At 40.7% G+C, this 11,388-nt stretch overlaps 1 protein-coding gene across 1 annotated transcript; it reads left to right on the forward strand.

Annotated features, from left to right (window-relative positions):
* The first annotated feature begins 5,490 nt into the window (after positions 1–5,490).
* Positions 5,491–11,382, forward strand: LOC131957350 (collagen alpha-1(XI) chain-like). Its single transcript, XM_059322089.1, has 2 exons — positions 5,491–10,479; positions 10,993–11,382. The coding sequence occupies exon 1, from the start codon at positions 5,502–5,504 to the stop codon at positions 10,476–10,478; it is 4,977 nt and encodes a 1,658-aa protein (XP_059178072.1). The 5' UTR covers positions 5,491–5,501; the 3' UTR covers position 10,479; positions 10,993–11,382.
* The last annotated feature ends 6 nt before the right edge of the window (positions 11,383–11,388 follow it).

Raw genomic sequence — 11,388 nt, forward strand, 5'->3', positions numbered from 1 at the left:
ACTTTTGTTTAGATTGATTAGCTTTTTAGTTCATTAGAGTTGGAAACTATTTTCCCTGTAGGGTGTACCTACAGCCATACATGTTCCTGTGGTCTTAGAGTGGACAAACATTTAGTCATGCTTCCAACCAACATCGTCTAAGACCTTTGAGCTAGAAAGATAAGCGCTCAGACTGGTGATCTATGTAGAACGTTATGTTAATTGTTAAAAAGTTACAGATGCAAAACAACCTGGCAGCTGCATCAACACCTCTGCAGTAGTGTCACGAGGAGGGGGTTGGAGAGGGGGGTGGGCCACACCTGGAAACGCCATGCAAACGGGCAACTCACAACAAATGCCTATCACTATCCTTAATTTTTACTTTATGATTTTATATAAATATTTATATCGTTCAAAGCCTGAAGTCTGCTAGCTAATGATTTCCTCGATTTCGGACATTATCTAGGGGTGACCGGCTAAAGTCAGAATTAGAAGATCATGAGAACTCTTTGGGTGTTGGTATGCCGTTTTGATCATGATATTTAAGTCTTAATTTTATTAAAGGAAATGACAAAAATATTCAGATTATTTTATTCTACTACATTTTCGATCTATATATCTCTTATTACAACAAGATTAATTTGCTTTGCTTGAACTGTTTTAACGCCCTGTTTAAAGGCACAATACTTTTCTCTGCAGCAGAGACAAGTGTTTTTCCTTGCGGTAATGAATTCGAATGATCCAAAAAAATAGTTGTCATATCAAATGTTGGCTCTACATGTCCATGTGTGCTAACCTTGCGCAGCATGCTGAAACTACACTAGTATGCACACAAAAATCGAGCCGTTGTCTACATCGGTCAGGAAATCCCGGCCATTGCGCGCATTGGCCGCTCAATGTACGAAAGCTCTTCGGACATTCGCCAGGAAAGACGGACAATGCGCGCTTTGACCGCTCTTTGGATTTTGGCTATAACGCCAAAGATAAAATATTCTGGGATAAGCATTAGCAAGAAACAGGTTACAGTTACAGTTTTAGTAGTCCTTGGCAAGAGGATGACATTATGGATTACTGGGTGTTGCCCGACCAAGTGACTCAATTTCAACTGTACCGTTTATTAAGTAGCCTACATTTTTTTAACTCTTTGATGCGCGTTTTTCATAATACTGTCGGTTATGAGAGCATTCAATGTATACAACTTTTTCGCCGCTCATGCCCTATGCACTGAAAACGTAAGGTAGTGGTTTCATTGTCAACACCTTTTTTTATAATAATACTATTGATATTTATAAATAAAAATTAAAGTACAAGTACTTCAATTCTACCCTTGAAACCTTAATTCGCCAACAATGCTGAGCAATAGATCCATTAGCAGACGCTATACTTTTGGGTAGTAAAATAATACGATCAGGCACAAAGCATACTTCACAACTCCAAACACAAATTAACCATCATATTAATATTTCTTCTCAATGGAGGACGTCGCCTATTAAGTGTAAGGATACCAGAACTTGTCAGGAGTTTGATTTTCTAAGCAAGCGTTTTTTTTTAAACATCCACGGTTTGAACTTGATGCGGCCTTAAAAAAAATAGCTTATCTCTGCGTCTTTTGGGTCATACGGTCGAAATGTTTTACATTTGTAAAGACACAACAGTAATACTAATAAACACTATTTATAAATATAATAAAGCCCAGTCATTGATTCGTATGATGATGTAACACATTTTTATCTAACAAATAGTAACATTATTTGCTTACAATAACAATGAGAAAGGATTACATGTTATCCTACCGCAAAACAGCTTGGTAGGGGGAAGGAAGAATAATGTATAGTAGTACTTCGAGATACGAGTTGCCTAACGATAGACTGCGATTTTTTTAGATACGAGCCCTCGAGCGAGTGATGTTTTAAAATACGAGCAAAATTTTGGATATAAGCAACCGGAATAGCGGGTGTCACATTTTGCGGTAAAGGAACACCCCGAAAAAAAAAGATGCAAATGGTCGTGCATCGGAGCTATTTAGAACTTATTAGTGACACTTGATTTTAATTCTTTTCCATAGCACTTTGAAAAGAAGGAAGAAACAAAACCTCCTTGGACTGTTTCTTATTTAAATTATATAGGAGGAGATGGGTAAAATATCAAACTTTTGTTGTTCTGTTCTTATGATGCTCACTATTGTTTACCTGTTGCTACAAGGAGAGCTAGAGCAGCATATTTTTTATGTAATGCATATACACAACTCCTTTGCCACTTTATATCATGGAAAAATCGTTGTACATCCCAGAGTTCTGTAAATGAAAGGGGATCGTATTTTTACTCCATGCGGTGTGGATCGAAGAAGTATTTCGTTTTCCACGAACATCATCAACATGAATTGTAATCTTGCTGGACTGATAATTGTGATAGTAGGTTCAAATCACCTTTTTTTTTACCTTTAACTTTAACTTAAAATTAAATGTCATCTTCGGTCATCATCATAATAACTATCATTATTCCCAGCAGAGTCTGCGGGTTTAGAACATTACCGCCACCACCATCCCTTCTCAGATCGATTGTCCTCCATGGGAATTACTTCCTATCGCGAATGTTTATTATGTCAGGGTTGGCACGCAGTCTGGAAAATATGGGGAAAAAAAGTCTTGAATTTAGATACGTGGATTTCAGACTTCAAAAAGTCGGGAAAATCGCTCGTTTTTTTTTTTGGGGGGGGGGGGGGGGGGGGGGGGGGGCTGGAGTTTTTTTTAAATGTCTGGAATCTAGTTTTAGAAACAATTTGTCCACGAAGTCCATTTTTCCGACTACGGCTATTCTTTTGTGAATTTATTTAAAAACTTTCACCGCGCTATCACGCGGGTCTACAAATTGTTATAACATCACGTTGGATCACCGAATAAACCCAATTGATCAGTTGTTACGTCATTGGGAGAGGAGGGGAAAGGGGAGGGAAGAGAATTTTATTTTGCTCGACTGACCGTGTGAATGTGTTACAATTATTTAAAATTTTCATTTATTTAATGAAAGAATTATCGCCCTCAGAAATGCTAGGCTCTCGATTTCACCCGCTATTTTTCATTAAGTTTGTCTGAGTTTGCTGGCAGACAGTCACAACAGAAAATTACGGGAGAGGTGTGTAAGTGGTAGTTTAGGTATAATTTATCTATCTGTATTTTAATCCACCTTCCGTTAAACTTTTTTTAAAAATCTTTTCATTTAATCATTTTATAACATACTTAAACTTAAAGCCAAGATCTATAGAACGACATGAGCTCATCTACACGGCGCGAACGGTCGATATTGAAGGCAGGTTTTAATAACCAAATGTGTAAAAACGAACGATGTAGAAATGAAATGCATGTTACGCTTTGTGAATGTTTTTATCAACAAAATATCAAAAACCAAAGTTTTAAAATCTACCCTTAACCAACCTAGCTTAAGCCCCTGACCATTAATAAGGTTATATTAGGGTTAGGCCCTGCTTCCATTATGTAGAATGTTTACAGTTTGTAGAGGTTTAACCTCATTCGGTATAAATCATGAATACGTCTCCCTTCATGTACACTCATCATCTTTTCCCGTGACACATGTTGCAGATATAACTAATCTGTTTCACTGACATTGCCACAAAGGGGGATAGTGTGGTCAGCACCATGCCCATTCACCTTTTTTTCCTACAGGTTCCAGCCCGTGATTAGCTGTCATTAGATCTGCCATCCGACCACGCCGTCCCATAACAAAGTATTTAGTACTTATTAAGATAAACCTCATAAACAGGGGATGAGAAAAACTTTTAACCCGTATGCCGTTTAACATCAACGCCTTCGCAACCAGTTAGAACTTTTCTTTCCTCCTCCCCCCCCCCCCCCCCTCTCCCGAAATATACTTCCAAAATTAAAAATTGTCTCCCGCTAGGCTGTTGACTATTTCAAAAGTTTGAATGTCATAAGCACAATGCTACCTTCTGATAGTAGATAGGTAGATTGATTGGTTGATTGATACAGTGAGGTAGATGGATGCATGTAAGGATAGATGATGGATAAAGAGAGATACATTACATATTACTATTATTACATGCATTTGTTTTGTTTGAAAACGCCCAATCACTCTGCATGACAAGTTCCTGGCTGCGCCACTGTAAACAACAGTATACCAACATTAAATTCCAACAGTTAAATCACAATATGTACCTGATGTATGTACACATTATTCAACAAAAGTATCTAGTGGACTGTGGTGGGAAAAAGTACTTAGCAATAAATTGAGTTAGGGCTGATGCCCTGCTCACACAACCCAAATAGAATAAAGTTGCGTGCCTTACTAGGTAGGTGAACATATTCCGTCTATGTCCGTTTTCACTTGCATCGCTGTTGAAGTTGAAGCAAGTGTTTCACTGTACTTTTACCCCATTACCGTATAATTCCACCGCCGTGGTCGTTATCCACATGTCGACAGTTTGGGCCATACTTTCTGCCAGTACAGGCTACACTCACAACACTGGGAAAACCACTGTCGCTACCTTGATTCTCCTTGGACTAATTTCACGTTAGTATGTTGTAAGCGTGAACGGCAAGTTAGGCGTCGTTAGGGAATTGATATAACAATTAGCTCTAGGTTTAATATCGTGATATTTTCTTGAGGGAAGATGCTTATTACACAGGTTTTTTTCCTCACGTGCGTTCAAGAGAATGTCAAGGCTATGTATGCAAACAATGTAGTCAATTCTTTGACGGCCTAGTTAAGGGTTTCACTCTCATCCGGTAACATAGACACTATGATTTAATACTTTAAACTTTAATATAACGTAGTTGTTTACTAAACTGAAATGACCGGGGGCACTAATCTGGAATTAGTGCACATTCGCCAATATTTCTGTTAAGACTTATGAAAACAAAACATGTTCAAGTCGGTACTAGCTAGTTAAAATATAAGTTGGACTATCGCCAACGTAAAAATAAATAACGGTCATCTCCCCTGTCATTGTTCTGTCTTTTCGCAGCTTCTCTGTGAATAAGTGGGTGCACTGTTTTTTTTTCAGGCATTCCGTCGTGGGAGGAGTGGGGCAACTCCTCTTCTCCTACACCCCCCCCCCCCCCCGAACGAAATATAATTTATATAGAAAATATATACTTTGAAAATTAATAGATAGACCTAGATCATTCATATTTATCACATGCGCCGAATATAAACAGGATTAGTTTCTATGACTATGGGTATATTGAGTTCGCTAAATCGCGTGATAAAAAGCAGTCTGTATACAATTACTATTACAAAATCTTAAACTTAGGTGACTGAACCTTCACCTCACTCATCCGGAGTCATCATCCCTAAATAACTAATTGCCTCCGTTGTGTGAGGCAGGGGAAGTAACCACTAACTGTGGTGGTGGGATGGACTTTACAGTATTGAAAACGATAATTGAAAAGATCAAAATAAAAGCTTATCTATTCAAGATAAACAGCTTAGTACATTTAAATAATGATTCTTTTTCTTTTTTCTTTCTTCAGAAAACAGAAGCAAAAATGTCTGTAATAATACGCCTTCAGGGCCTACCATGGTCTGCAAGTGCCATGAACATTCGCCATTTCTTCAGTGGACTCAGTATACCAGCGGGTGGTGTTCATATCATCGGTGGAGATGGTGGTGATGCCTTCATTGCATTTAGTTCTGATGACGATGCTAGAGTAGCCATGAAGAAGAACTTGTGTCCTCTCAATGGGACACCTGTCCAGCTGTTCTTGAGCAGTAAAGCAGAAATGCAGAGTGTTATCGATGCTGCCCGCTCAGGTGGGTCCTCAGCTACTGCCACACCAGTTTTAAATGCTGGCAGCTTGAATATTCCCCAAGCTCCAGCGTCTCAGCAGCCAAGGCAGTTCAACAACCTGGCTGGGGCATATCCAGTGGATAACCAAAACAACAGCAACCTCTCTGCTCAACAGCAGCTCAGTGGTTTTAATGCCGATGTTGGAAATCAGTTTGGCAAGAATGATTGGCCAGGGTTTTCTATGTATGGGGGTAGAGAAGATCAGGGAGCTCAAGGCCAGTTTAACCTGCAAAACCAGAAATCCGCACCGAATGAGAATTTTATGGGAATGCAAGGGAATATCAATGCACGGGGAGGCTTCCCATCTGCCCAGCAGCCTGCTAAAATATCTCCTGAGCCTCAGCCGCAGTTCCCAGACCCTAAAGCTATCCTAGCATCTATTGGGTTAGGTGGGGCACCACAACAGAATTCTGAAATGCCTTCCATGGGACAGTTGAATTCAATGAACCAGAAATCAAATATGTTTAACGATGCTATGGGATCAATGCAAGGAAATATGTCAACAAATCTAGGTGTCAATCAATCTGAATCTTCCTCTGCTGCTCCGGGCATGTTACCTGGTTTAGGAAGAGGCCAAGGTAATTTTCCTGGTCAGATGATGCATGGATTAAACCGAGGTTTTAATAACCAGGTACCAAACAGGTTTGGACCAGGCAATGTCCCAGCAGGCAGAGACCCAATAAATGATGGTACAATGGGCAGGCCTAATGTTTTAGGAGACAAGGGACCAGTTTTACCTGAGGGGATCAAATCTATGTTAGCCAGTGAAAAATTTAATCAGTTCCTGGAGGAACATAAATCAAAGTTGAATCTTGATGATAGGAATAAGGAAATGATGCAATGGGCTGGTGGTCCTCAGCAAGATCTACATGTTACATCTCACCAGAAACCTTTTGAACTTCCAGGGAAAGCTGACCCGTCAATGTTGGGTAGAGAGGGACAGCAATTTGAGCAGTTCCCACTTCGAGGTGGCTCAACTGAGAAAATGAACAGAATCCCTGGTGAATTAGATTCCTCTGGGCCTGCAGGTCAAGACATGCCCTACCCAGGAAGAGACGGAAGATTGTTAGGTAGATTTCCCGGTGATGAACCAGCTGGAAGATTCAACATGGACAGGTTCCCTGACAGGGCTGTTGACAGGTTTGATAGCCGCCGCCCCCCGCCAGATGACTCAATGCCAAGCACCAGGTACCCTCCTGACGACGAACCTGAACCGAATAGTCTGATTGACTCCAGGCCACCTCACATGAGGGGAAGACCCGATGAGAAGCCATTCCTTCCTGAAGAACAAAAGTTTCCAGCTAGAGATGCAGGTTTTCAGCCAGATGAAAGGTTTCAAGAAGGAGATAGGAAATACCCCCCAAGAGGTTTTCCTATGGACAACAGGTTCCCGCCAGATGACCACCGGCGCTTTGGTCCTGATGACAGGAGGTTCCCACTTGGCTTAGATGGTTTCAGATTTCCTGGTGATGAAGGCAGGTTTCCACCCGAGGAGAGAATGGGGATGCACCAAGATAGAATGAGGCCAGATGAATTTATGGGGAGAAGACCAGGAGATAACCCATTTGCACCTGAGGATGTTAGGTTCAGGGAGAGGGAGGAAGAATTGAGACAAAGAGAATTTGAGAGAAGCCGAAGGGGACCAGATGATAGATTCATGCATGAAGGTCGGCCAGGGTTTAGAGATTTTGAACCTAATGAGGGGAGGTTTTTCCACCCTGATCGCCGCTTTCCACCTGAAAGAGGCTTTAGGGGAGATGTGGAAGATTTCAGAGCTCCACCTGGTTTTATGGATGATAGAAATGAAGGTCCGAGCAGATGGGATCGCTTTGGTGGAAACAGAGAAGGGGATGACAAATTCCCAAGGCCTGGGGGAAGAGCTCCATTGCTTGAAAACCCAGACCTAACTGCTGTGAGACGTCCTGACAGAGTTGGAGGCTTAGATTCTACTGAGGTACCAATGGATATGGACCAAAGGGCAGGGAGAGACATGGAGCCCATGAAAGCTCATGGCATTGATGCTAGGCCTGGATTTGAAGGTAGAAGGCCAGGATTTGAAGGGAGAGGTGGGCATGGGTTTGATGGAAGGGGAGGATTTGAAGGCCGTGGAGGCCCAAGATTTGATGGAAGAGGGCCAGGCTTTGGAATGGAAGGGCCAAGAGGCCTTGATGAAGGAAGGAGACCTGGTATGGGATTTGATGAAGGATTTAGAGGACCAGGAATGGAGGGAATGAGAGGGAGAGGTATGGAAGGCATGAGAGGAAGAGGAATAGATGGAAATAGAGGAAGAGGCATAGAAGGAAGAGGTGGACATAATGAACCTTTACCTAAACCTGGTATGGGTATAATGGATGAAAACCGCTTTGATTATGCACATGGTCCTCTGGGTCGTGGTGGACCAATGGGTGATGATGAATTTGGAACTGGGGATTTTGACAATAGATTTCCAGGGCCACCTGGTAGGGGCGGCATGTTTGAAAGACGTGGGAGAGGGGACCCCTTTATGAGGGGCAGGCCAGGTCATTATGGAAGAGGACGTGGAATGGATATGGATAGGCGTCTGGATGAGGCTGGTCATGAGAGCAGATTTAATATGGATGTGGATGCAAGGAAAATTGGAGGTCGCCCAGATGGCCCACCTCTAAGACCTTTTCCTGCAGATCAGAATAAAGGACCGGATTTTAATATTAAGCCTGGAAGCGGGAAAGGCCTTCTGGGTGATGCTCCCCCACCTGAAGTAAACAAAGACAATGAAAGTAAAGCAGAACCAGATCGAAAAGATGCTTCTCACTCAGAAGCATCAAAACGAGATTATGATCACAGATCAAGAAGAAGCAACGATAGAGATAGAAAATCATCAGACAGGCGCGATCGAGATAGAGATGACCGCAGGTTTGATGACAGAGACAGGTCAAGGTATCGCTATGAGAGGGATCGGAGAAGGTCAAGGTCTAGAGACAGGGGCAGCCGAGATAAAGATGGCCGCCGTAGTCGTGATCGACCTTCTTTTAGAGATCATGACTCTAAAACAAGTTCACCCAGAAGACAGGAGGCAAAGACCAGATATGTTCATATTAGAAACTTGCCACTGACTGCAAATTATAAAGATGTTAGAAGATTTTTGCATCCAATAGATATTCCATTTGATGGCCTTAAAGTAATAAATGATGATCAAGGACAGCGAATAGGAGAAGCTTATGTTCAGTTTCGACGATTAGATGATGCCTCTAGAGCTCTGAGAAGAAATGGGGAAAAGGCCAATGGGCAAGTTGTGAGTGTAATCAGCTGTACAGAGGCTGAATATGATAAAGCTGTGGACTCTTTTGTACCAGGCAGAAGAGACACAGCAGCTTCTATTATTAGTCAAGATAAAGATAAAATGAACTTAGCAGCAAAGAAACCAGCAATTGATGATAAAATCAGATACATAATAGAATTTAAAAACCTGCCTCTTAGTGTCACAAAGCAGGATATTTCTCAGTTTTTTAGGGGACTTGTTATAGAGAATAATGGTGAAGCCAGCTATATTGAATTTGATGCGTCTGGACAAGCCACTGGTAATGGCTTTGTTGAATTCAAAAATGACTTTGATTATAAAAAGGCCTTAACGCTTGATGGAAGTGTATTGGGAACTTCCACGGTTAGGGTTTCTCCGGGTAAAAAAGAAGAAGCAGATGAATTAAAAATGAAACAACAAGAAATGTTCCAGAGGGCAGCTCTTCGTAACCTGAGTGGTTCTAGAATAGTCCAACAAAGCCCATCAGGAGCAACTGGGAGGCCTGCTCTGATGGGACCAAGACCAAACACAGCACAGCAGAATAACCCACCCCCTCAACCCCAGACACCAACTAGCAGCAGCAGAGCCTCCACACCACAGCAGGATCAACAGAACATCGACACTGTTTGTGTGCACATACAGGGACTGCCACTCCTTGCTACACCACAGGACATCCGCGAATTCTTCGCAGACTGTCAGATAGCCATGAGAGGTATCAACATAGCTCATGATGGCAGAGGAAAACCCCTGGGTGAGGGGTTTGTTGAGTTCAAATTTAAATCAGATTTCGAGAAGGCAATTAAAAAAGATAAAACATCTTTAGGGCGGCACATTGTTGCCGTGAAACCTATTGGCAAAAAAGAAATGCTTGATAGACTTGACAATGCCAGGCAGAAAGGGTTGCCCTTACAGCAGTCTCCGCAGCAAATTCAAACCCAAAGCCCTGAGGATGTGCAGAAAGGTCAAGAGCAAACAAATCAACCACCAGAAGCTCTGAACCCACAGGCAGGTATTCAAACCCCACAGAACACGCCAGGTAAACCTGCAACACCCAACGCTGGCTCCCTACCCCCAGGCAACCCCGCAGCACCTGGTAACAAACCAGAAACTCCTGCGACACTTGGGAGTAAATCTATTCCACCGGGTGTTCTCAATAAAAACTGGTTCTATGTGCGCTGTCAGAACTTTCCAGCAGATATCTCTATTGCAGAAATTTTACACTTTTTCCAAGGTTTCCGCCCCATTGGTGACTCAATAAGACTTCATTACTCTAGTGAAGGAAAACCAACTGGAAATGCTGTTGTTGGCTTTGGATCAGCAGAAGAGGCACAGAGAGCTTTACAGTGTTTAAATCTTAACAACTGCAGACAAAATATCATCACACTTTATCCAGCTTAAGGTATGAAGTTTAAGCAGATGACTTTCTAAAATTATTGTTCTATTTGTTACATTAATTAAACAAATTTTTCTGATATAAAATATAAATGTTTTTTTAATCAGTTACATGTTCTTCTGTAAAGTTTCATTCACTCTGTTAACCAGTTATATTTTATATGTAACAAGTTGTTGAATACATAAAATCTATATTTTGTTCATATTAGATATTATTAGGGAAAGGATAGTTGTGTAGTCAAGAGATAGTTAACAATTTGTTGGTTCTGGGCATAGACTAATTAGTCTACATCAGATTTTGAAAATTCAAATTACATAATAGGTGAAACTTTGTATAGTTCAATCATTTGTGTTCAGAAGGGAAGCTTTGAATAGTTTTTGGAAATGGAAAATATAAGTATATATATATATATTATATATATATATATATATATATATATATATATATATATATATATATATATATATATATATATATATATACTATTATTAAATTTCTGCTATCTTCTTTTAACTTCAGATTAGAACCAAGTTAACAAGCTAATCAATACAAGGATGCAGATTTGGAATTCTTTCATGTACTATACGTCCGGCCTGGCTGACTATACTGCATCATCATATTGTGTATTGGTCTATGGAGATAACATACATTTCTGGTCTGCCTATTGCTTGTATGTAATTAATACATAGTTAAAATAGAGATGTACAAATGCAGTTTTTAAACGTTTAGTATTAAATGCCAAGCAAGAAAGTGTATGGCATTGCTTTTTAATTACACTGTGACTACTCTTGTTGTGTTTTTTTACATTGAAATGTTTTGAATAGTAACATTGTATTCAAAGTAATTGTGCAGAAGAATGATACAATTTTTATCACTCTCCCGTCTATTTGTTGTAGATACTTTCATTTGTTTACT

This window comes from Physella acuta, unplaced genomic scaffold, assembly GCF_028476545.2.
Source record: "Physella acuta isolate Inbredline_101_S28 unplaced genomic scaffold, ASM2847654v3 ptg001234l, whole genome shotgun sequence".
NCBI classification, from domain to species: Eukaryota; Metazoa; Mollusca; class Gastropoda; family Physidae; genus Physella; species Physella acuta.